Genomic DNA, 26,338 nt, shown 5'->3' on the forward strand with positions numbered 1-26,338 from the left:
TTTTCACACCTCAACTGCTAGAACAGGGCCTCATCCTCCCTGATTGAACTGACCTCTTTGTCTCTAGCTTGCTTGCTAGCATATATATACCTGCCCCTGGAAATTTCCGCCACATGCATCTGAAGAAGTGGGTATTCACCCACGAAAGCTCATGCTCCAAAATGTCTGTTAGTCTATAAGGTGCCACAGGATTCTTTGCTGCTTTTGTAGATATTCATGTTTGAGAGGGATTTAATACATAAGAGTATAGTGCTCCTTAGGGCCACATTTTTCAACGTACTTAGGCAACTAGTGGGCTTTTCAAAAGCTACTGGATGCTTTTGCCTTTTTAAAATGTGGCCTGTAGTGAACCATGTTCTACACACAAGTGGGGACATGAAAAAGGACAAGGGTGCAGGATAGAGTTAAAATAACAGTTGACAAAGGTGGAATTCCCTTTGGTGGATTAAAGGAACCCAGAGTTTTGCCATCAACCCAGGAAGTCAGCCACCCTGACATCATATGAGCCCCCAAAACAAAGGGGTGTAGAAAAAAATCCAGGTAAGTGGCTGGCCAGGGAAGGGCCGCCCAGTTCAGGCGAGCAGGCCCGCCCACAAGGCGAACTTGTCACCTGCTGTGAGACTTTGCACGCTGCTCGATCAAGCACTGGCCGTTGGAACAGGTGGGGGCGGGAAACGTCACAGACTCGCCGCTCCATTAGCGACTCACAGCGTCAGAGCAGCTGGGGCGGGAACGACACTGGGCTCCGGCACGGTGCCTTGACGGGCACAGTCCCGGGAATCCGGCGCTACGAGACCTGCCCGTCCTCCCTCCCCTCCCGCCTTCTTTGCAGGCACTGCAGCCGGCTCAGCGCACCTGGGGTAACGGTTACCCCTCCCCCACCTCCCCGCTCTCCCCACCCCGAGCTGGGTCCTGCCCCGCCGTCAGCGCGGCCCCGCGTGCCCCGGAGCACGTGGCCATGGGCTGTTAGCGCGCATGCTCAGTGCCCGCCGAGCCGCTGCCCGCCCCGCGCCCATGGAGGGGAGCCTGGTCCAAGCCTTCGGGGCCCTGAGCCTGCAGCCCGCGGCCCGGGCGCCGCCCCGCAGGCGCCGCTTCAGCAAACGCCTCTACCTGCTGCGCGGCCTGCCCGGCTCCGGGAAAACCACGCGGGCCAGGTAACTGGGGGCGCCGGGAGGGCGTGGCCCCGCTGGGGCAAGGGGCGCCCCGCCCTGCTCCGGGGCTGCCGCGGCAGGCGCCGGGCTGGAGCCTGGCCTGGGGGTGGCGGGGCCAAGCGCCCGCCTCGCGCCCTCCCCGGCCGAGGCGTCCGTGAGGGGAGCGGCCCAGCCGCGGGGACCAGTTGGTGGCTCCTGCCAGTGTCGGGGGCGAGGCCTGTGCCCTGAAGTGGCTCCGAAACGATCCGGGGCTGGGGGAGGAAGTGCCGGGCTCCTGTCAGCAGGCTCCGGGACCAGCAGGCACGTGTCTGGCGCGCTGCTGGGTGGTGGGTGGTGTAAAGTGAACAAGGTGGCAGCAGTAGGTTCATGCTGGGGGGCAAACCGCCCTCCCTCCCGCTTTGCAGAAGGAAAGATAATGTAGAAACTGATTGTCGCTGTTTCCTTTTTGTTAATAAAGTTGAACCGAACCAATGTACAATGAGCAGTGATTGGACCACGTAGAAGCTGTGACTTTTCTTCCTTTAGTGTATTCTTTGGATTTGTGTATTGTGTCCGCCCACACTTCCTAGCCACTTTACATACACAGACCATTTTTCATCTCTGCAATTTTCTTCCTCCTGCTGTGCACTCTACACTGTCATTTTTCCAATCTGGTGCTTAGACAAAACAAAAATCTTTGCTTTAGTTTAACTCAAAGATAAAACAAACTAACACTACTTTACTTTCAAATGAGCTTATCCATTTTTAGAAATCTCACATAGGTACCATCTGTGTGTGACAGTCAGCAGCAACCCCTGAACAGCTAGTAGCCTTATAATAGCTGGCAACCATTAGGGGAAGTTGGACACGTCACAGAAACAGTAGCCTGAACTTTTGAACTGTCTTCCCTCATGGGTCTTGAGGCAGTTGAAGCTGGTCCTAAGCCGGTTTTTGCTGAGCAGATTGCAGAAGTGCAGGGCTTGCTAACCACCAATCAAATGCTAACATGACCGAAGCCTGTGTGTGAGTGTGTATAAAAGATTCTTGTTTTTTTGTATGGAGTAGAGTCTTTGTACCAAGATACAAAACTCTCTTTTCTTCTGCAGAATAAAGCAACCTTTTCTTATCCCTGTCTGGCTGTCATTGGCTCTCAGCTAGGCGGATCTGACATTTCGGTAACATTTGTGTTTTGTCAAATCTGCTGTGAAAGTGTGCTTAAAATGAACAACATGTTTTAGATTATAATCCAAGACTACTATAACATGAAATATATGGCAGAATGTGGGTAAAAGAGAGCAGGCGACATACAATTCTCCCCCAAGGAATACAGTCACAAATGTAATTGATGTATTATTTTTTTAACGTGCATCATCAGCATGGAAGAATGTGTTGCATTCATATGGTTGTCAAGTATCAGAGGGTAGCCGTGTTAGTCTGGATCTGTAAAAGCAGCAAAGAATCCTGTGGCACCTTATAGACTAACAGACGTTTTGGAGCATGAGCTTTCGTGGGTGAATACCCACTTCCTCAGATGCATGTCATCTGAGGAAGTGGGTATTCACCCACGAAAGCTCATGCTCCAAAACGTCTGTTAGTCTATAAGGTGCCACAGTATTCATATGGTTAATTACTTTGGCTTAATTTCCCATGCAGACAGTCCTCATTGAAGAAAAAACCTTGGCTTAGACAGCACAGTATACAAGCACCTTACATATACCATGGGCGAGATTCTGTGCTGCATCTTTTATGTAGCACAGGGGACTTTAAGGCACTTTTTTCCCCTTGACCAAGGAGTTGGAGAGGCCCCCAGTATACCATACACAGTCCTGGGGCCTCTAAATTATGGCAGCCTCCCCCAGTTGCCCTGTAGGCTGCAGTGTTATGGCCTCACTCTTGACATATCCTTCCTGCATCCAACCTGCTTCCTGCACCAGAGCTCACTGCTATCTACTGTCTTGGCAGTACTGAAGGAAACCTCAGCTGGAACTAGGACTTTTAAGGTCCCTTTATGCTGCTCTGGTCCTTTTCTTCAGCCTAAAGGGGCTGGAATGGGCTTGAGGCTCTCACCCAATTACTGTAGCCTCACAATACGCTTATCAGGTAGGGAAGTGTCTCATTTTTATGCATGGGGAATTGGGAGATTGAGTGTCCCACATCCCCGAGGAAGTCTGTGGCAGAGTCAGAAATAAACCCAGCTTTCCCATGATATATGCCACTGCCTAAAGTATAAAACCATCCTTTTTTCCTCCGAAAGGTCTGTGCCAAAGTGCAAATCTGATAAAAACCTTCATCACACTGTTAGAGGTTACTGTAGTACATCAAGCATCACCTTCTAATGGGAGTTGAGAATGGGGGGACATCTATATCAACTATTAGAAGAAAAAAGCTCATGTGTAAATCTGCCTTGCACTAGCCCGCTGTGCATTAACTAGCCATGTGGACCCTGCTGCCCTGCACTTCACCTTCCATAATGCACTTTGATCTACTCCCGTTTCAAGGTAGAGCAGATCAGAGTGTGCTAGGGAACTTTTACTGCTTGGCCACAGGGTCCATATGGCCTTGTGACAGGCTAGTGCAAGGTAGAATTACAGCCTTGCTTGCCATGTGCTAACAGTTTGTATAGCTGTTTTTTTTTTCTCGTCTGTCCATGTATATTTCATATTCAGCTTTGTCTGTATCTGTATTGTTTGGCATCTGTAGTCAGTGCCAAACTGGTGGTGGTGTTAAGAAGGGCTAATCTAAAGGCACGGGTAAATATGTTGCATCCACAAAGTATAGCAGAGGAAGGATGACTCTGTGCTTAAGGCACTAGACTGGAACTCATGTGTTCTGGGTTCTTTCCTGGCTCTGCAACAGACTTCTTGTGTGAACTCATTAAACCATTTACTCTCTCTGCTTATTATATTTGAAATTTGTGTTACCATAAGCCTAGAGCTACCAAGGGGACTTAAATTCAGCAGTGCAATGCCTAACTGGCATCCACAGCCCTCAGACACCCAGGCTCCCTATGCAATGTCTGGGGGAGAGTAGGACGCTTAAGAATGGGATTCACAGAAGCCAGGAGGCTGAATGGGGAGCCACATAAACTGGACAGTAGAAAGAGCTGAGGAGAGGGGTGTGGATGCCCCTCAGAGATAAATGTCTAGTGAGAGGCACCACCCTCTGCTTGGGAACACAGCTCTGAACCCTCTCCAACAGTTAGGCACCTAAACCAGGTCAGTCCTTTCTCAAAAAAAAAGTAAGGAGGAGGTGGTGCAGCACTTGCTCAAGATGTGGGAGACCAGGGTTCAAATCCACACTCTGTGAGATGTAGAACAGGAACTTGAAGCCAGGTCTCCCTCCTAGGTGAGTGTCCTAATCACTTGGCAATAGGTACTCTACGGCAGCTATTTCCCACTTTCCTGTTGAAGTTGTTCCACTTTATATAAAATACTTAAATTTTCAGTGGGTAAGAAAGACTGATTCTATGGCCCAATGATTAGGGAACTCACTTGGGATATGGGACACCTTGCTTCAAGTTGCTGCTCCACATAAGACAGAGTGGGCATTTGAACCTGGGTCTCCCACATCATTGGTGAGTACAATAACCCCTGGGTTATTGGAGTATAAACTAGGGTAGTACCATCACCTGTGTGTTGTGCCGACCCAGACCTAGTAGGTGTGCTCTGACAACATCTTCAAATAGGGCAAGATAGGTGTGGGGAAGATAGTTTGAGAATCTAGCTGGGACTTCGGTATAAGCTAGGCCCTGGGCCTCAGGACTGAAGCAGCATTGTACATGTCCACTAGCATAAATGTAGGCATCTCCAGTTAGATGGCCACTGAGCGCGGCTTTTGAGGACCTATGTTTTGGATTTAAGCACCTAAAGTGACAGGTGGGCACCTAAATCCCTTTGTAAATCTAACTCATAGTGCTTCGGAATCATAGCCATGGACCGGGAAACCCACTGTTCCAGGAGTTGCACAGACAGAACAGAAAAACAGTTTCTGCCCCACAGACCTTGCAATCTAATGACTGATCTACATTAGAAAATTAACACTCAGGCTGTGTGAAAAATCCACACCCCTAAGCAACGCAGTTAAACCAACCTCACCTTTGGTGTGGCTAGGTCTAGGTCGAGGTGAGAATTCTCCCCTTGACCTAGATGCTGCCTATTGGGGAGGTGGATTATCTGCACTGACAGGAGGAGCCCTCCCATTGGCGTAGGTAGTGTCTTCACTGAAGCACTACAGCGCAGCTGCAGTAGTTTATGTGAAGACAAAGCCTTAATGTAAGACAAGAGTCAGACGGGTATAGCTGGGGTGGGTACAAAAGACAATGAGACAATTACTGATTAGAACATTGGCTCTAATTCAAGTAAGCTATGCCTTACCGAGACAGAGAAAGTGATATACAATGCTGTGGGGCACTTTAATTTCTCTGACTCTATGACCCCCATAAGGAAGGAGACTGGTATCCTCCCGTGTCCATGCACCAAAGTTTTCTGGGCAATAGTCATGCAATGATCCTTGAGCGTACACCATACTAAATGCCCTTCTAGATGTTCCAGTGATCCTTTGCTTTGTGAGGTGTGAACAGAATGGGCGCATGGAACTAATGTTAAATGCATCAGAACCCTAAGCCATTAAATAGGCAACAAATATCCTGGAACTGGAACTGTACCAGTTGTTGGATATGGGTAACCTTTGATGCTTTTCCCAATCTGAATGGTAGGAATATCTATTTCAGTGTGCTTTCTAGGATTCAATGTCTTTCAAATTATATGATTAAAAATACCTGAAAGCTCTGATTATTTCCCCAGCAATGTTATCCCTGAACCTGGCGGCCTCTCCCCAGCTGCTTACTTGCATTTCAACACCCACTCAAAATGAAGTTGAAAATTAACTACTTGTTTTCATGGACAGGAACAGGCATATAGTTAAATCAGAAATGATTATATGGAAGCCTTGAAGAGTTAATATGCAGTGCTGTGAGCAAAAAGAGACTTTAATTTTATCCTTATTGTAAAACACCAAGAATGTAGAATGATGTGTGAACCTGAAAAATAATAATTAGCATGATTACAGTGCTTTCCAACTCATCTAGTTATTTCATATAAACAATGGACAAGGAGGGGTGATACGACAGAACCCTGCAGATCACGTCTGAGTGCCTTTGGTGTGGACCACAGTTGGCCAGCATGACCTTGTGGGATCTCGCCAAGAAGGAACAAAGCTACTGGAGAGCTGTTTGTCCATTCCACAAGAGCCCACAATACCTTGTGTCAGCGACATCAATAACTGTTGAAAAATCCAGCAGAACCAGGTGTTAGTATTCTTTTTGTATTGGTTTTCTTTCCTTGATATATTAAATTTCAAAAAATTTTAAAGTGGACCTTCCATGGGCATATACAAGGACTCCCTGGAAACCCATAAGCAACATATGCCATCATGGACTATGTTCTCGTGCATTATATACACTTACAACAGTTTGCAGTTCTTTTATCAGAGAAATTATCTGGGACGTCTCCTTTCTACAGTGCCTGTACTCTTCAGGTTTTTTTCTCTACATACTGTATTTTTTTATTGCTATATTATTATTACTACTCTTATTACTAGTAGAGATACAGTTCCTAGCCGGAAGAGAGTAAACCAATACACAGAGGATGAGAACTCGCAGCTCTAAGTGTGGGGAGGGTATCTGGTGACTTTATGCTACTTTTGCCCCCTCCCAGTCTTGTGGTATTCTGGAGGGTGGAGATGTCTCCAGCATAAGTTGGACAACCCTGGGGCTGTCTACCCTACAACAAGCTGCCCAGGCTGCCCTACAAGCCACAACAGTGCCTGGAATTTGCAGTGCTGTGTGCTCCCGTCCCACCACTGACACATTCCCCTACAGCAGGGCTTGTCATAGGATCCTCGACCAACAGCCTCACAGCTCTCTTCCACTGCACCCGCGCTGTGGGAAATCTTCCTCCTCAGCCAAATACAGGCTTTTCGGTCACCTTTATGCTGCTCTGACCCTTTTAAAGTGGCTGGAGCAGGAGTGAGGATCTCATACAGAATAGTTTAGTCTCAGGAAACACCTCCTATTCATCTTTCTAAGCAGCAAATAATTGCCTCTTGCAGTTAAAGCCCATTGGAAAGTTGGTGTTAGAGTTCAAGCAGAACAGGAGAGGGGAAGGAGAACCATATCATGGTTTATGTGCTGGCAGATAGCCAAAATATCTGAATGACAAGAATTTCATTACAAATAGAGGAAATACTGTTTTCCTAAAGCAGTCTTATTCTGTCTATTCTAATGACAAAATTATTGTTTAGCAAGATACAGAATATTTAAACAATTTATTGTAAATAAAAGTTATATATTTTATAATCACACTAAGACAATAGAGTGTATGTTGTTAGGCAATAAAATGGCCCAACCCATGTGAATTCATATTAACAGTTAGACAAATGTTCCCTATCACATTTTAGTACTTCAAGTCCAATGACATTGTTTAATAATAAACAGAGCTGATAAGGTTCAGTTACAACCATCCTTTGATCTTGCTACCAGCCATGTTTTCTGTCTTTTCTTTCTCTATATGGTTTCGTGTGTACTAATCTAACTTATATGTGGGTTTTTCTTTTTACAGTTCTGCTCAAAATCTACTGCTAAATTTGTATTAGTCACAAAATTTCCCATTTTCAATGCCTGGTGTAGATATTGATAAAATGTAGGCATTTTGTTGTTCAGGATAGTATTTATGGTGACACTGTTGATAGCGGTACTATATAACTTTAACTTCAGTCAAAAATCAACATGTACTTAATATGGGTAGACTGACATGGGTGATTTTTAGGAGTACTGTGTGCGCTTTAAATAATAAAGGTCAAAAGATAAAACTTCTGACGATTAGGCTTTTTACATAGACAGTAAAAGAGCTTACTGAAAACATGAGAACCTTTTACTTACAGTGTTTCAGTTTGGTTACTTTACAAAGCCAAATGTAAACATCTCCTTTCAATTAACGTAAGCTTATGCTATTGTCAATAGGCATTTACATATATGCTTCTAAAAACAGAAAATATCCAATGTGCTAATGATACATAATTTGTAATGTACATTATGTAATATAATTTTCTTTTTGAAGCACAAATACATTGGAAGCTGTTAGCCCTAAATACCAATGGGATGAAACTGGTAGTGCTAGTTTTGAGTTTACAAACACCGTGCAGATACAGTCTAGATAGCTATGAGGATGAATATCAAAGCCACCATGTAAAATATGTGATCTGTGTCTGGGGTGAGATAAGGCACACATCAGGGAATAACAATTAACTTGTCCTGATTAAGCAGCTTATTTTCTCAAATTGTTAATGTTACTAAAAGATGCTTATCTGTTTTCTTGCTCAAGGAACTTTGAAGTAGCAATTTAGAGGGGACAATATTATTCCTTTCAAGATAACCACCTCTTCCTCTGACAATCAAAGAAAGAAGGGGCTATGTTTACACTATCTAAACTATTTTTTTTACAGTAAAGGTCATGATTAGGAGGCTAAGATTGAGACAGAGGGCAAGACAGTGTTTTGCAACATCAGAGTTAAGACACAAGGTCAGTTTAAGTTTATCAACATACAGAAATACCGGTTTCATTGCCACGGTGACAACACGTTGGCAGAAAGTAAGTGTTCCTTTTTAAACACATACACCACCATATTTTTTCATTTTGCAGCAGTTGGAGTTAAACTTTCATGCAAACTTTCCAGTAGACATATAGGCACATTCATGCAGATTGTAACTTCTGGACAGAACTCAAGATCTTGCTCCAAGATCTCAGGGACAGGGTGATGGTGGTGGTTTAATTTGGTTCTCATGCTTATTTTGCTAAGAAAGGGCTGTAGTTCGCCAATATTGAGAGAGTGAAACACCCAAACAATTGGAGTTCTTTGCACAGAACAAGGGCAGAATCAGGTCTGAAGCAAGATGAAAAAGTAACTGTTTGCAAAAGTTCCAAGAGTATTTTGTTTAGACATCTGTGTTTAAAAGCAGTTATGTGAACATGACTTCTTTTCAGAGGTTGGAAGGCATAGATTATGTAGCTGTTTGACTTTTGCAATGTAGTGTAGTAGCAAGCACAGGACCAAAAGCCAAAATTCTTGGGTTATTCTTCTGTCTCTGCAGTTGACTTGGTCTGTGATCTTGGGTGAGCCACTTAAACTCTATGGCTCAGTTTCTCCATTTGTAAATTGTAGACAATACAGTAGAGCCTCAAAGATACGAACACCATAGTTACGGTCTGACCAGTCAACTGGACACCATGTGAAACCAATTAGGCAGCAGCAGAGATTAAAAAAAATTTTTTTTTAAAAAAGCATATACTGTGCCTGTATTGCATTTTAAAAGTAGGCACATCTGGGCTGCTTCTTCTGTGCCCGTCCCCACTCGTGGGGCAGCCGTTTAAGCAAGATGGTGGGGCTGCCAGCCCAAGACAGCCAGAGACAGCAGACCAGGAGCAATGCTGGGGTCTGTGCAGCTTTAACCCCCACCCCTGCTGGGAGGGGGATGTGCTGTTCTTACCACTCTCCCTGGTGTTTACACACAAACACATACATAAGAACAGCCATACTGGGTCAGACCAAAGGTCCATCTAGCCTAGTATCCTGTCTTCCAACAGTGGCCAATGCCAGGTGCCATAGAGGGAATGAACAGAACAGGTAATCATCAAGTGATGCATCCTGTCACCGGTTCCCGGCTTCCTTACTTACTTTCTCCACACCAGTCATGATTTTATAGACTTCAATCATATCCCCCCTTAGTTGTCTCTTTTCCAAGCTGAGAAGTCCCAGTCTTATTAATCTCTCCTCATACAGAAGTCTTTCCATGTCCCTAATCATTTTTGTTACCTTTTTCTGAATCTTTTCCAATTCCAATATCTCTTTTTTGAGATGGGGCAACCATATCTGCACACAGTATTCAAGATGTGGGCATACCATGGATTTATATAGAGGCAGTACGATATTTTCTGTATTATTTTCTATCCCTTTCTTAAAGATTGCCAACATTCTGTTCGCTTTTTTGACTGCCGCTGCACATTAAGTGGATGTTTTCAGAGACCTATCCACAATGACTCCAAGATCTCTTTCTTGAGTGGTAACAGCTAATTTAGACTGTGTCATTTTATATGTATAGTTGGGATTATATTTTCCAATGTGCATTACTTTGCATTTATCAACATTGAATTTTATCTGCCATTTTCTTGCTCAGTCACCGATTTTTGAGATAGCCTCTTGTAGCTCTTTGCAGTCTTCTTGGAAAGTAACTAGCTTAAGTACTTTTGTATCATCTGAAAATGTTGTCATCTCACTGTTTACCCCTTTTTCCAGATCATTTATGAATATGTTGAAAGTACTGGTCCCAGTACAGACCCCTGGGAGACACCACTATTTTCCTCTCTCCATTCTGAAAACTGATCATTTATTCCTGCCCTTTGTTTCCTATCTTTTAACCACTTACCAGTCCATGAGAGACCCTTCCCTCTTATCCCATGACAGCTTACTTTGCTTAAGAGCCTTTGGTGAGGGACCTTGTCAAAGGCTTTCTGAAAATCTAAGTACACTATATCCACTGAACCCCCTCAAAGAATTCTAGTAGAATGTTTTAATTTTAAAGGCATTTGAGGAAAAAATAATTACATTTGAGTTTTGTGATTATGAGCTCAATATTCAGTTGGACTGGCAATAGAAAGAAACTTAGGAATATCACTAACATTTTATAATTTTTCCTTCCTTTCTTCCCCATTTGAAATTGGCGGTTGGAGTTCTGACAAAATTAAATTAATTCCTTTCACTAAGAGTAATGATTTATTACTGCAGGTGATTTTAATATGTAGTTGAAGTCTCAAGCACAGAACTTGCACTAGAGCTCTGAAAGACATGAACTGCTCTTCTTTTCTCTGTCTAACATTAGGGTCATATATAGGCTGTATCATATGCCACAATGAACTTTGGCTCTGCCACATCAGACTGCCTTCACAAAATGTCTGTAGGTTATTTCAATTTACTTTGTATGAACCCAACTTGAGAGAATTCAGGATTTTTGTCTTGAGATTCAGTCATGCAACATCATTGTTCTCAAACCAACTTCCAGATGGTAACACACAGGTACCATAGCTTTTTCTCACTGCCATCATTGGACATTTATCTATGAAATTACTTCAGCAAATACAATACAGAAGCATTTCATTGAAAATTAACCCACTGGGATGTTTTGGCCAGAATTTTCAAATTGAGTGTCTTAAATTGGGCACCTAAATCAGTGGCATTATTTTCACAGATCCTGAACACTCTGTGCTCCTACACCCTTAGCTGTAATGTCAGTGGGAGATAGCGGTGAACAGCACCCCTGGAAATAAGGCCACTGCTTTAGGTGTTTAAATGTGCATTTAGTTGTCAAACCTTAGGAACTCATATTGGAAGATTTTGACAGTATCTCCACAACCTCAGTGTTACTCAGAACTGAAATAATTGCAGATATTTGTCCTGCATTGGGGTTTTATAGGAAATAGATGTTACATTGAACTCAAATAAACTAAAAGATCTTAAAGCCTGAATGCTTTTAATAACCACATTTAGTAATATAGAAAGCAGAAATAGGAAGTATTGGATGTATTAGTCACAGGACAGTCTGGAAAAGGCAAGTTAGAAACACGAGATGCAAGCATAGAAAAGACCGGTTAGAATGGTACATTCCTCTAGTGTAACTCATCAAAACACTTGCATTACACCTCAAACTCACACAAGCTCTAACCTGTTTTCTTGCATTTTTAAGAACTATTTAGATTAGAATAGCTTTCAGCAGGTCTAAACCAATTTAGTGCCAATGTGAACAGCATGAAGATGCTTAAGATAGGCCTCCTACTACTGCCCCACAGGGGACTGATGGCCTTTCCGGGTCTTCCTGCTTCTAGTAGCTCTACCAGGAACTGGAGGATAGATACCCAAAGGCAATGCAAATTAAATGGTTGAAACAATGTCAGTATGGCCAAGAGCAAGGTCGTTAGTGTGGATTGATATATTGGCAGGCTCTAATACAAATAGTCAGTTACAAACAGCTGAATTCTTCACTGCAGATACAGCTTTTGGATGGTGCAATCTGTGGAACTTTTATAATACAGAGGCTAGTTCTTGCCATCAGCCAGTAACTACTGAGTCACAGCTGTGTGTGGCAGTAGCTACCATAAAATAGCACTCATTTAACTGGCAGATAAAAGCCACAATGGAAAAAAGGCGCAAACTCAACAGCTGAACCCTACTGATATGAATTTATGTAGAATAACTGCACAGTCTAAAGCACTATACAACATAATTTACAAGTGAGGAACTTCTAACAGCAGGCAGTTTAAGGTAAACAAGTACACAGACAGACAGCAAACAGAGATGACAGAATTAATCTTTGTCTGTCTGCCTCTGTTTATTTGTAGATAACCCAAAGCAGTTCCTTCCCTGCTATTGCTCAACTGGATAATACATTGAGAAACAGTTTTGCAGCTTAAGAATTATGGATCTGGTAGTTTAACCCTTCTTTGAGAGCACCCTGCACTCTTGAGATGGATGGGGGATGGGTGCCCCTGCTCTTCACAAACCATATTCTGTCACTGTGCTGCCATCTATCTTTTTTCTCTCTCCTGTCAGTCTGCTTTTCTGTCTCTTCTCCTTATTGACTTTTTCCCTTTGTTCTTTCTTTTTTCTTGCTCTATTACCTGGCTCTACTCCTCTCTTCCACTCTTTCTGTGGTAGTTCTGACCGTTTCTCATCCCCATTCACCAGAAGACTCCATGATGTCTGGGGTGCATGATATCCACTGATGGCATCCAAGGCTGACTTGAGTGCCAAAGGAAAGGAGACAAGAACTTGGGCTGGGGGGCAGCGGCCTGAACCTGAAGTCTTCTATATAAGAGCTGCTCCCCCTGTTTGCTATGTGGGAGGCCACAGTGGGTACAGGGAGGGAAGGTGGGTGGCTTTCAGTGCACCACCTGACATTTTATCTGCAGACACAGCAACATAGGAGGAAGGTGGGAGATTTCACCTGCAACTTTCCCACCCACGTTTTCTTCTGTTCTGCCCTGTAGCTCCTAACTTGCCTGATCCCTGCTCGCACCCCCTACCACCACTGGAAAATATTGCTTTAGAAGATGAACAATCTACAGTGAAATTATTCAGTAAAGAAATGTAATGTCCTTTTCAAGACTGCATATAGCCAGTGTTTCATTTGTAGCCCCACAAAGACACAGTACCTTAAAATACTTAACAATGAGGTTGCAATTACAAAGTTTTCAATAATAATAATTACCTAGTTGGAGGTGAGAGAGAGCTGAGTGGAAAATAAATGTGAGAAAAAAAGAAGTAGAGCAGGAACATGATGAAAACACACCAAGCAGCAATGCTCAGGAAAATCAAGAGGAGAAAAAAAATGGGGCTCAACAGTCAAAGCAGAGAGGTTAAAAATGGTAGCAGGACTTTAAATTGTCTCTGAAAAAGGGTTGGCAAAATAAAAAGTTTAGTGCAGAAGACATTAGACCATTGGTTAAAAAAAAATAAAAGTGAGGGCAACATCAAACAAAAGGATAATGGGTAAGTGTGTGAGCTTCAAATGTGAGAGGAGGGAGAGATCCGTGGCCAAAAAAAGAAAAAGACAAAGGCATATATGGAGCACAAAAGAGGCAAGAGGATAAAAATAAATGAAGTGAATGTCTGCCTGGCTAATCCAGAAGACAATTTTCTAGACGTGCCCTGTAGCTGACTGTACAAAGTGACACTATCTCACCACAAGCGTCAATACACCAACCGTGTAATATAACCACCACGTAATTTGATCTTGGGATGCCGCATAGTCAGAGCTGTTGATGCTTCCCTTACCCATGGAGCTGCACACATGAACTGAACCAAAAGAAAAACAAATGCTGGCGCGGCCCTCATTTAGAGGGGCTGGCTGTTTTAAGGTTGTAACTGGCCAATTTGAAATTCATTCTAATTCAAATAACAATCATATGTATGAGTAGAAAAAAAATCATGGCAAAAAATATGACATTGAACAACGTATTCATGTATCTGTTGTTACTGATTAATGGCAGTTATGTTTTGCCCGCCACTAACAACGCCTGTTGTTCAGTCTCAGTTCTTAAAATGGTCCGAAAAAAAGCGGGGGGGGGGGAGAAGCTACAGAAATGAACTTGCTATCACATCTGCCTGAGCCTCCATCAGCTCTGCCCCCACATCTGTCTTCCTACCCCACCCCTCAGGTCTTCCTACAGTTCCAGTTGATCATCACCTCCCACTTTCCCAGGCCTGGGAGGCTGCAGCAAGCTCCCTTTTGCCCTTTTCCCAGGAGGGGTGTTGAAGAGAGGTGGGGAGGGGGGAGCAGCAGAGGAACTGGCCAGTTGGTCACAGAAAGGTGGGGAAGAGGAAAGGAGCATAGCTGCACTAAGCTGGTGGGCTATTTAGCTCCCTCCTCCCCTCTTGTGAGATGATTAGAGCTGAGGAGCGGGCACGCAGCCTGCTTCCTGCAACAGCCTTGATTGGCTGCGGACACTCAGGAGGGAAGGGCAGTGGGAAAAGCAGCCAATCAGAAGGGAGTGTCCCCCAAACTGACCAGAAGTGCACCCCTCAACAATCCAGCTGGAGTTGTAGAAATGTTATTTGTGGGGTCAGTTCCCCCTTTTGACCAGGCACACTTTAAGCATTGCTTATAGCAGTTCTTCAATGGTCTAAGCATAGCAGATAGACTATTGACCCCTTCCATTTAGAAGGGCGGCCGAGGCTTAGCTGCCTTATTGGAACCATCCCTGAGCAGGAGCGTTCCTAGAGAATCAGGTAGATGGAGAGTTGGGGAGGGGTCACTTGGAGCCAGAACCTGTATGGTGGTACAGGGCCTCTGTATAGATGTCCCAAGCCTCCCTGGGATCCATCAGGTTTTTGGGAAGGCCCAGTATCCTCTTCTGTGGGTGGGCAAACCCCATGCCCCTGATGGATGCTTAGAGGAAATTTCCATATTGGATTCTTTGCATATTTCCACACAGGAAGGCCCCCTCATATAGCTTTTAAATCAGGAGTGGACAATCTTGTAATGGAAACAAAGGACTCTGTGTCCAAGCACGTTAATGGGAAAACAATAGTAATTTTTCATTGTGTTTTATGTTATTCTCCAACCATTGGGGTTTGTAACAGATGGAAAGTATGGTTAGGTCTGTGCTTTAAATATGCATCAATAGGAAAGGAACAGCCTTACTTCCCACTGCTGATTAATGGGATATTTGAAAGGTTGGACTTGTCCTATCTAGAAGAAAATATAAGTGTCCATACTACAAACAACTCACTGTCTAAATTCTCACTGGTAATCTCCAGACTGAAGAGTCATGGAAACTGAACTATCGGTCACTCCCACAGACGCATTAACCATGAAGCATATAGGAAAGAATTTGCAGTGTGCCTCTGCCCATAGTGGACCTATTTTATGTTAAGGGACTTTAGCATCAGTAAATTTAAACATATTCACTTAGAAAAAATGTTCAAAATTATAAAATGAAATAAAAGTTACAAACTTTAGAGGAAAAGGGATAAGTATGAATTACACATACAGCTAACAAGCCTAAATAAATCAACAAAAAGTCAAAGGTAGACAAAAATTATTGTGATAAAACTCTCTGTATTACATTAAAAGAGCAGGAAAATCTTGATTACTCATGCTAACATTTATTTGCAAATATGACAATGCAGATGTGTGTGCTATGTAGCTAAAAAAGCAAAAAATGAAGAGGTAAGATAGAAGAAAAAAATATGAAAAGTGGTAGAACAGAGCTGAAAATCACATCTTCCTTACTTGGCCTCGAACCACACCCCTTATCCACTCCACCTGTTTTTCCCAACAGTCTCTGAAAAACTGATGGTTTTTTATGTACAGAGAGTTTTTCCTTCTTTAAAGGAAAAACTCACATGATCAGATTCTCTCAGTTTCCTCCAAAAAGATTAGCTTGAGGTTATTGATAGCTTTTTGGAAATTTTCAGGCATGCCTCCTTCAGCCAACTCAGAAAGACAACAGGATTTGTCAACATGATTTATGGCTTAGACTCACATGTTGGACACTCATTGTTGATCTCTCTTATAGATTAAAGGAAGGGATCAAAAACATTCCCTTCAACACCATTCCTTTCTGCCTATCTTCCAAGAGATTGAGGAAATAATTTTTAATTTTCTTTGAATTGGCATCTGCAGAATGAAAGCATTATGCAATTCACAGTCAGTCATGCAAATTTTTATTTGGAAGTTATACAGTAAAGGAATAGATTTGTGTGCACTAATTCTTCTCTCACCATTTTTCAGACAACTGAAACGTGAATTTCCAGGTGCTGTGATTCTTAGCACTGATGACTTTTTCTTCACAGAAGATGGCACCTATGTGTTCAGACATGATTGTCTAGAAGCAGCACACTTATGGAACCAAAAGAGAGGTGATTGAAACCATTTCCCAGTTTCTTCAGTCTTAATAGATTCGCTCACATCAGTCTTTCTAGGTACTTACACAGCCTTCAAACCCATAGCATTTCAGCTTACTATCCTTGCATTATAGTGAAACCCTAGGCTGAAGTTCATGGCTTGTCAAAAACCATATGATTTACAGTCTCCAACTTTGTTCTCTAGGATGTTAAAGAAATAAATTCAATATTACATTAACAAACTTCGATAAACTCATGGCTAATTTTGTTTTAAAAAAACTTTTTTAAGCAGTACACACTCACTATAGAAGTGCAGATGTTGTGAAATTTAGATATTGACATGTGGTGTACAAACACCAGCTGCCCTTGTTCAGAATATAGCAGCTTAACCATCTACGACTGATTTGTAGCTTTTATACTAAGTATTTGTTGTGTCAAAGAGGTGGTTTACAGAGTTTATTAGAAAGATTTTTACTAGGTTTGGGAGCTGAATAACAGTAACATTTTAGGAAGAAAATTGTGACAGTCTTTTAAAAAGATTGATGAGTGTGAACTTGTGTATATCAATATTACAACATTATATTTACTCCTGGAAGGCTTCTGTGCCAAAAAATTAAAAATTCGGAACCAGTTAAAAATTCTGCATATTTTATTTGTCAAAATAATGCAATATAATCACACCAGTTTCAATTGTTTTGATAATTTATTTAAACTACAATACAGAAAAAAGTCACAATAACTATTCAGCATTTCCTAAGCACATGAAAGTTAAGTTACAAATACTTGTATCAGAGGGGTAGCCATGTTAATCTGGATCTGTAAAAGCAGCAGAGTGTCCTGTGGCACCTTATAGACTAACAGACGTTTTGGAGCATGAGCTTTCATGGGTGAATACCCACTTCGTCGGATGCATCCAACGAAGTGGGTATTCACCCACGAAAGCTCATGCTCCAAAACGTCTGTTAGCCTATAAGGTGCCACAGGACTCTTTGCTGCTTTTACAAATACTTGTAACTAATATCCTGCATTCCAGTTATAATCCTGGATTTTCATTTAAATTACATTACGCCAAACAGGAGGGAAAAAGTAAAATGTCATTTTAAATTGCTCAGACTTACACATGAAAGTCATACAGTTTTGTTAATCATTGTCCTGGACCTGGCTGGGTACTTTGGGAAGTGCTTGTTTCTGACTGTCCTGACATTTTATTGACTTCTTGGTAATTGTTTTATTTGCCCTCAAAATCTTTTTTTTTTAAATGGATAAGTAATAAAATCCTGAGCTGTAATCTAACTCCATTGTGCCACTTTGACACAGGAAAAAAGTGTAAAAGCACAAAGATCTTCCAAGCTGATTCCTTACTGTCATTTATAAGGCTTTACATCACTCTTGCAACATAGCAGCCTTAAAATTGTTTGCAAGTTTTATGCTCCTGGGGGAATTGACTGAGAATGGGAACAGTTAACTAACAATAGAAACATTAGCAATGTTACTAGGCAGGCAGGCTGCTACATTTCTGCCTCCGGGACAGAGCCTTCCTCGTGCATAATAAAAAACCCTACCCCTCCATGCCAGGCTCTCTCGCTTGTTGGAAGGCATGCATGTCCAGCCTCGCCCTGACAGTGATCAATGTCTCCCATGCAGGCATGCACACCCAAGCCCAATCCCCCTGCAGCGATTTGCGTCTCTGAGGCTTCTCCAAGCATGCTGGAACAGATGCGCTGCTTAGGCTGCTGGGGAAGAGGCACGTGTTCCCCCGTAGATTTCTTTTGCATTTTTCTGTGCAGGGGCAAAATTCTGCCAGAAGTATATATTGTAACAAAGTGTATTTATATCTGCTGGCAATCACCCTTTATAAACTTTTCATTTACATTGCTACTTCTTATGTAAATCCAAGTATGTTCTAAAACTAAATATAAATATTTAGAATATATTATTTTTAATTCAAGGTTTACTGCTCAGCACATCCATTGGCTACTTAACATCTTCTATCAGCTTTTAAAGCATTAGCTGATTACAGTCCATTACTATTTATTTTCATTATGATGGGCACAGGCGCTGACTTCCCCTCTGCCCCATGAGTGCTCAAGCCCCCCCACCCCTGCACCACTCTCACCCCGCCCCAATTCCACCCCCTTTCCCCAAGTCCCTGCCCCGCCTCTTTACTACATCCCCCCCGAAGGCACTGCATCCCTACTCCTTCCTGGAAAGTCCTAAGCACCACCAAACAGCTGTTAGGTGGTGGGCGGGAAGTGATGGGAGGGAGAAGAGCGGGGACACGGCCCACTCAGGGGAGGAGGGGGTGGGGGGAGCTTGGCTGCCAGTAGGAGGGGAGCACCTGCTAATTTTTCGCCATGGGTGCTCCAGCCCCATAGCACCTATGCCTGCATGGGAGACATTGATCACCTATGATGATGGGCCCTCAAAATCCAAGTCAGGAATGGGATCCCACTTTGCTGGGGGCTGCACAAATAGAGCAACAGTTCTCAAAGTGTGGGTTAGGACCCCAAAGTGGGTAATGACCCCATTTTAATGGGGTCACCAGGTCCTGCATTAGACTTGCTGAAGCCAAAGCCAGAGGGCTTCAGCCCTGGGTGGAGGGGCTCAGGCTTCAGTCCTGGGCAGCAGGGCTCAGGTTACAAGCCCCCTGCCTGAGTCTGAAGCCCTTGGGCTTTGGCTATATCCCCCCTCCTCCCCCGCACCCTGGGCAGCAAGGCTCAGGTTTTGGTCACCTCCTCCTGGGGCTGTGTAGTAATTTTTGTTGTCAGAAGGGGATCATGGTCCAATAAATTTTGAGTACCTCTCAGAGAATGTTTTCATTCTGGATCCATCGGTTGTCTGGTCTTTTTGAGCTTTTTAAATGTTATGTTACAGCACATAAAGCAATGAAGAATGGGAAATCCCCGGTTATTATTGATAATACCAACATCCACGCTTGGGAAATGAAGCCCTATGTGATTATGGTAGGGAAAACTTTGATTGACTATCATTCTAAAGGCTTAGCTATGAAATTTAAGAGGTGGACTGATTGAAAAAAAGAAAATATTTAAAAAAAGTATTTCAATTTTTCTTTTGATCTTCAGTTATATTTATCAATAGTTGAGTCCTTGCAGAAATGGTGAAGAGTTTTGCCTGTGTACATGCTAATAATCCCTTTAGTTAAGTAAGAGCAAAAATCACGTGAAAATAATACCCGATAATTACTGAGATCAACCTGTAATTTCCCTTCCCCCAAAAGTAGTCTTAGATTTAACAGTTTCCATATTGTTTATCTGACAAACACAAAGTCCTGATTTATGGCCTTAGTTTACAGCTTGCTGTGTGGAGATCATACAAAGAGTCTAGAGGCTGCATTTGTATCAGCCTTTAATGGTTGGCAGAGATGGAGCTTTATTTGCAGTCTTCCTAGTATGACAGTGAGGTCAGTTAGTGCTAATGATTCAGTTATGCTTGAGTACATCTACCTTAGATTGCGATCTTGTCAGAGTTTAAAAGGCTGAGACCTCCAAGATGCAGGAAATAATGGCAGTGGCTGTGACCTCTCAGCTACTATCAAACTAGTGCTTGTGTGTAATTTTTCCAATGAAAAATCAAGGTCGTGACCACTTGTGGATAAATGCATAGTAATAACAATCTAGTTCAGAGGTTCCCAAAAAGGACAATCTTGTGGCTGGTCACGTGGTGCCAGCTCTCCCTCTCCTTTCCAGCTACTAAATTGGTTTCTTTTAGGAAAGATAAAAATATTTTAAATACTTTTTTTCTAATCTCACTTTTCTATCTAAGCAATTGCTGTAGTTGCCATAGACATGTTACGTAATTGTGAATGGGAAAGATGATGATCTGTGTGATTCGGAATGGGAACAATGGTCCACCCTCTAAGTTTGAGAATTCCTCGGGTAGGTGACTAGGCTCATCGTGAATGTTAAGTGCTAGCATAAATCTTCAAGAGATGTAAAAGATCTAGATGGTAACTGCTTTAAAATTTGTGCACTTTTTCAAATCAGGCACGTGAGAATAACTATGAAGTTATATTCCAAGAACCTGACACACACTGGAAATTCAATGTTCGCGAGTTAGCAAGGTACATCTTTTTTCCTTAATTCATCAGCTTGCATCTCAATTACTATCACATTTGTGCTAGAAGAGAAAGACTGTAAGATGCTCCTTCCTCCTTGACGATTGACTAGAAATAGTCTAGTAAATGACTAGTGGAAGACGGATGAGGAATAGTTTTGTTACTTAGCTCTCAGTGTGGACAAAATTAACATCCAACAACTCTAGTCATGCTGAAGGGTATGAATCAACAGGAAGCTGCTCCTTAGATTTTAAGATCCTTAGGGGCAGGGGTCATGTTTTTGTTCTGCACCTAGCACAATAGGACCCAGGTCCATGTCTTGGGCACCTAGGTGCTACGATAATACAAATAAATATAATACCAACATTTTGTGACTTATGCACTTAATATATAACCATAATATTTCTTTAATATAGTTTGGGGAGGAGTGGATGCTACATTAATAATATGCACTAAATCAGTCTCTGAGGATCCTTCTTTAGATCTTGACTGACATCTATAAAAGGGACAAAATATTGTTGGGCTCAAAAATATGGCATTGTTTGCCTTATTCATGTTGCTTTTAGCTGATGATTCTTTATTAATGTTATGGAACTGGGTGTGAACCCGTCAAAGATCAGTGAGTTTCCCCATTTTGTACTGCACAAATATGAAAGATGATGGCCCCTACCCAGAAAGCTCACAGTCTAGGTGTCAGGATGGAAATGTGGGCAAAAGCGATAAGTGGTTTGGGAATGGGGATGAGGTAATAAAATGAACAGTTTAGCAGCACAATAAAAGTCTTGGATGGTTAGCAATTTATAAGCATCACAGCAGAAGTAGGTTTTAAGGATTATTATTATGTATTTGTAGTAAGAAGAGGACCTGAAACATAAGGCCTTGTATCAGAGGCCTGAGGCCTAAACTAAAGTAGAGGTTAAAATTTTGCTGATATGAGGCAAAGTCAGGTTGTGAGCAAGAGGCAGGCCCTGCTCACAAAATTTGGCAAGCACAGGGCTGATATTGCAGAAACACATATTCCCAAGAGGTGCTGGGCACACAAGCACATTCCAGAGGGTGGTACCAGTACACCTTGATACCAGCACATTCCCCAAAGATAACAGGAACACACTGACCCATACTAAAGATAAGGTCAGGATATCAGCATAATCAATAAAAATGTTTTAATCAAACCAACATGTACAAGACAATGGGTGGCATCCTAATACATCAGGAGCAATACTTAACTTGTTTGTATTCGTGTATAAAGATGTATCTCAGAAGGAATGTCTTTGACGAGCCTAGGGGGCAGTGGAAAGTCCCACTGACAGCTGCATCCATTAATACGTCTTAATACCCTCGTAGAGTCTGCCAGGTGCTATTACCATCTTTTATCAACAATAAACCTGGCCAGGTGCCTTTGCTAAAAACCAAGTCTGTGGCTTTATTGGGCAGTTTAATTGAAGTCTGCTATCTCTGCAAAGCTGGAACAGCACACAGAATGAACACACATGCAGTCAACATCTGACCATAGTATTAATTTTAGGGCCAGCTACCTAAGGATTTATATTTTATTCTATTAATCAGTGCTGTGAATGTCAAAGTTTCATCCAGATGTCAGGCAAGTGGATATCTAAACCAAATCTTTCAAACATGCAATTTTAGGCAACACATTGGAAAGTGATTCAGGTAAAGACTGAGAGTGAATATCAATGAACTATTCAGTCAGTACACACTGAAAAAGTGTCCTGATTTTGAAATGCTTCCCCATCTCTTACCCTGATACTAAGAGGTGGGGTCTCAAGATACAATGGGTTACCTTCGATGGCAGGTGTTATGGCCCTGTCTAACTACCATCTCTTTGTGAATGGTCACTAGACTGCTGTGTTAGATCCAAACATTGGATCTCACATATTTCCAAATCTACTGAGCCTGAGAAGTGTCCAGAGACGGTCTAAGACTAGCTTTCAAGTACACTCCTGGGGTACAGATTCCAATGCTGGTACCCTGTCTTGAGATGTGGGGCCCTTCAGCCTAGTTGCCCCTAAGACCCAAGACCAGTGCAGACCTCCCAAGCCTAACTCAGTAGCTCATGCACACTCTCTAGGGTTCTACCAACATGGTTTACCACTTAGCTCTTTGAGGGCTACATGACAGTTAAAGCAAGGGACACCCACACTTTGCAAACTCAGACAAAGCATAAGAGATATACAGATGTATAGAAAAACCACCACATGCAAGACCCTGCCTCAGTTTCCTCACCACTCTGAAAGCCATTTGGGTCTTAATATTCTTCAGAAAATCCAGGGTCCTTTTGCACCCCCTCTCCTCCTGTCAAGTCTTCCTTTTTGGTTTTGCTCTGGACTCCCTTTGCTAGAGAGTATCCCTTTTTGACAGCAGATTCTAGTACCTTTGTCTCGTGGTTCTTCCCTTGGAGGTTTTCCATTCTCCGGTCCTCAGTGTTTGTTATAGCAGATCAGAGGCCTGAATCAAGTCTTTGGTAGTCTCCATTGTACTGGTAGGACCCTGAGTCTGCCCTAGGCGGAGGGTGCTGTGCTCTACTTGGACTTGAACAACAACAGATCTTGATACCTGTTGTTTGGTTATCAATGAGTGGGCATCTAATGTCATTGTCTGTCTTTCTGAAGATGCGAACTCTCCCAAGACTCAGTTGACTTTCTACACCCATGTCTCTGACATCATTAGTAATCAAATAGAGCTACATATAAGGTTCATAAAAATAATAAAAGATATCGCCCATGTTCTTTGCAGCAGGTTCAGTGGACTTGCCCTTGTTCCAAAGGATTCACCTAAAATTACATCCTGGCTGCCCATAAAAATATTTGGGTTACATTTTGCAGTGAAGTGGCCAAAAATAGCTTTGAAAATTAGGTTAGCTGAGATATAGCAAAAATGTTAAAGCCTGACCCAGAGGGAAAAGAATTAGTGCATTACTAAACACAGCAGGAGACTTTGCAAATGTAAGAAACTCCATCTGATACATGTAGAGAGCTAAATACTTACACTTTTCTGTTAATTTTAATTCTATAGAAGAAACAGTCATGGTGTCCCGAGAGAAAAAATACAGCGCATGAAAGACCAGTATGAGCATGACATTACATTTCATATCGTGCTTCACTCTGAAACACCAAGCAGAGATGGCAGAAATTCCAGTGGACCCAATGCTGCTCACAACACTGTAGCTTATTCCAGTATGTGTCCAACATTCCCAAACAGAAGAACGCACAGCCGCTACACAAATGAAAGATCATTTAATAGAGGCAGATTCCAGAATGTATTTTAGTATTTCATAAGACTAAAAAAAATTAACTTTTTACTCTCAATTTTTGTATTTTTCTACTAAACCTAAATCAAGAGTTATTTCTGTTAATTTACAAGTCTTAAAATATTACTGTAATGTTGTTTTGTCAATTACACAATCTGAGATCACTGAAACAATATAAACTGTACACACCATCTCTGTCCCAGTACACCCAGTGTTGGCCAATTTTCCTTGTTCAGTCATGTCTTAACCTTCAATTATAAATTTATAAATGTGGTTTGTCTCTTGCCTGTAAACGATCATGAATATTTCTGGTGCAGTGTAATAATTTCTTCCTGTCTTCCAGGCACATTCTCTCTCCTTCTCCCCTCATATACAGTCTCTCACTAATGCCAATCACTTCTTTCTCCCTAATCATTCCAAAATCCACCCTTTCTTCATGGTCTCTGTTGCCAAGATACTTGTCCATGTTGTAGTCTTTTTTAGCTTCTCTACTTTCTCCTGCCTGGCCTGAGTGCTTCTCACCTCTTCCCACCTCAGTTTGACCAATGTAAACTTTCAATTCTTCCATTGGCTTCCTGTCTTCTTACAGGAAATTCACCTTACAAGACTCTACATAACCTTCTTTCTATCTGCATCACTGCTCTTATTACTCATGCTCTTCTCAGTCCTTTCACTTTGCTCCCCACCTTCCCCAAACTATTTCACGCAGTCTCTCTTGCTGCCCTTCTACATCTACTCTCTCTATCCTCATCTGCCAACCACCACTTCTTTCCTCATTCAAATGCCTTTTTCAGCAATCCCTCTTCCCTTCATTAATAATCACCCCCTTTCTGCCCTTTTCTTGAACTGTTGTTCTGTATTTGTCTTATACTGTAAGCTCTTTAGGATAGGGAACATATTTTGAAGTGCAATGTAAATTAATGGCATCATATAAAAATTTAAAATAAAATAATAACAGAAAGAAATAACAAAGACCTAAATGCTATACTTCCATATTGGGGACATCATAAAACCACCAGAGAATAGAACAAGTTACTAAAGACAACTGAGTCAATTGTCTTGCAACCTTACCTTGAGAAACGACCAAAAATGTTTGTAATTATTCCTTTGCACAACGTGTTGGTTTTTAAAAGACATTTTATCACACTAAGACAATTCAAGGTATGTTGACATTAAATAATATGACACCTAGATAGTTTGAAGATGCACGGCTTGATTTTCAGAGCAGCTAATATTATTGTCTTGTCCTCTTCTAGTTCCATTTTTGTCTGCTTCATCCCTGTTGCATCTAGTCCAGCGGTTCTCAAACTTTAGCAACCCGAGGATCCTCATTTTGATTTAAAATTTTTCACAGACCCCCAAAACAGCTTCTAATTTTCCCCCGAGAAGCTCAACCACTGCTCAGCCCTAGGCCACGCTCCTACTCCATCCTTTCCCCCAATGCCTCACCCCTGCCCCATCTGCAGACCCCCGTTTGAGAACCGCTGACCTAGTTAATATTGTACAGCTCTTAGCACAATGGGCCCTGATCCTTGATTGGGGCCCATAGACCCTACTGTAATATAAAACTAATAATTAAATGGGGAATGTGGAAACTTGCCTCTGAAAGTTAGGCTGCAGGGCCATACTTTTAAATTTGGGTGTCTAAAGTTGACACCTAAATATGGATTTAGAAACAACATTTTAGGCATACAAATTTGAACCTGAGCAGTTTGCCTTGGGCCTCATGGTTAGCCTTGTCATATTAGACAATATGAAATCTTTTCGTTCCTTATCACTCCAGGATGGACAGTTCAAGTACACTGCACTAGTTATGGAGTTATCCAGCATTTGACATTGTGTATCACACAGTATCCATGAGGAACATGACATCCTTTGTACAATATTACTTATAAGAATTTGTGTACAGATAATTGGGCTCTCTCTTGGTGCTTGGGTACTGCACTACACTCTGGTTCCTGCTTTGTCGCACATCTCTTTAGACTTGTTATTGTGTAAAACTTGATTTCTCTGGTAATCTAACTGGAAATGCACATTCTCTGTTTATGTGTTGTAGTATCTATAGACATGAAATCTCTGTCTTGACCTTTGAAAAAGGGTCACAAAAACATTAAAGTAGCCTAAGAATAGTGGGCTTATTTACAACAGAAAAAAAGTATAAACAGGAAAAACAAAATATTGTTAATGTCATGGTTGGCTTGGCTTGCAAGTTATATTGCTTTTCACTGTGCAAACTATTGGCCAAGCAGAGGGATGGCTTCCCTGTTAGGTAATCAGGAGACAACTCTGGCTTTATAATCAAAATAGATTGTGAACAGAAGAGGATTAAAATACACACAATATTTTCAGATTTATAATAAAGCAAACAAACAAAACCCCACACATTAAAATGCATTGTTTTTCTAGTCATTTAGG

The 26,338-nt window shown here is 42.1% G+C and overlaps 1 protein-coding gene across 1 annotated transcript; it reads left to right on the forward strand.

The window, feature by feature from the left end:
• The first annotated feature begins 1,001 nt into the window (after positions 1-1,001).
• Positions 1,002-24,951, forward strand: N4BP2L1 (NEDD4 binding protein 2 like 1). Its single transcript, XM_050937332.1, has 5 exons — positions 1,002-1,154; positions 16,471-16,598; positions 19,458-19,546; positions 20,588-20,664; positions 23,689-24,951. Exons 1-5 carry the CDS (start codon positions 1,015-1,017, stop codon positions 23,939-23,941), a joined length of 687 nt encoding a protein of 228 aa, XP_050793289.1. The 5' UTR covers positions 1,002-1,014; the 3' UTR covers positions 23,942-24,951.
• Positions 24,952-26,338: the final 1,387 nt, after the last annotated feature.

This window comes from Gopherus flavomarginatus, chromosome 1 (genome assembly GCF_025201925.1).
Source record: "Gopherus flavomarginatus isolate rGopFla2 chromosome 1, rGopFla2.mat.asm, whole genome shotgun sequence".
Classification (NCBI taxonomy): domain Eukaryota; kingdom Metazoa; phylum Chordata; order Testudines; family Testudinidae; genus Gopherus; species Gopherus flavomarginatus.

What these genes read in the sequence shown, in the direction of transcription:
- N4BP2L1 (XM_050937332.1), top strand. Translation starts at nt 1,015, where the DNA reads ATGGAGGGGAGCCTGGTCCAAGCCTTCGGGGCCCTGAGCCTGCAGCCC. An exon ending in GGGAAAACCACGCGGGCCAG is followed by an intron (nt 1,155 to 16,470) that starts GTAACTGGGGGC and finishes ACCATTTTTCAG; the next exon opens with ACAACTGAAACGTGAATTTC. An exon ending in CTTATGGAACCAAAAGAGAG is followed by an intron (nt 16,599 to 19,457) that starts GTGATTGAAACC and finishes GTTATGTTACAG; the next exon opens with CACATAAAGCAATGAAGAAT.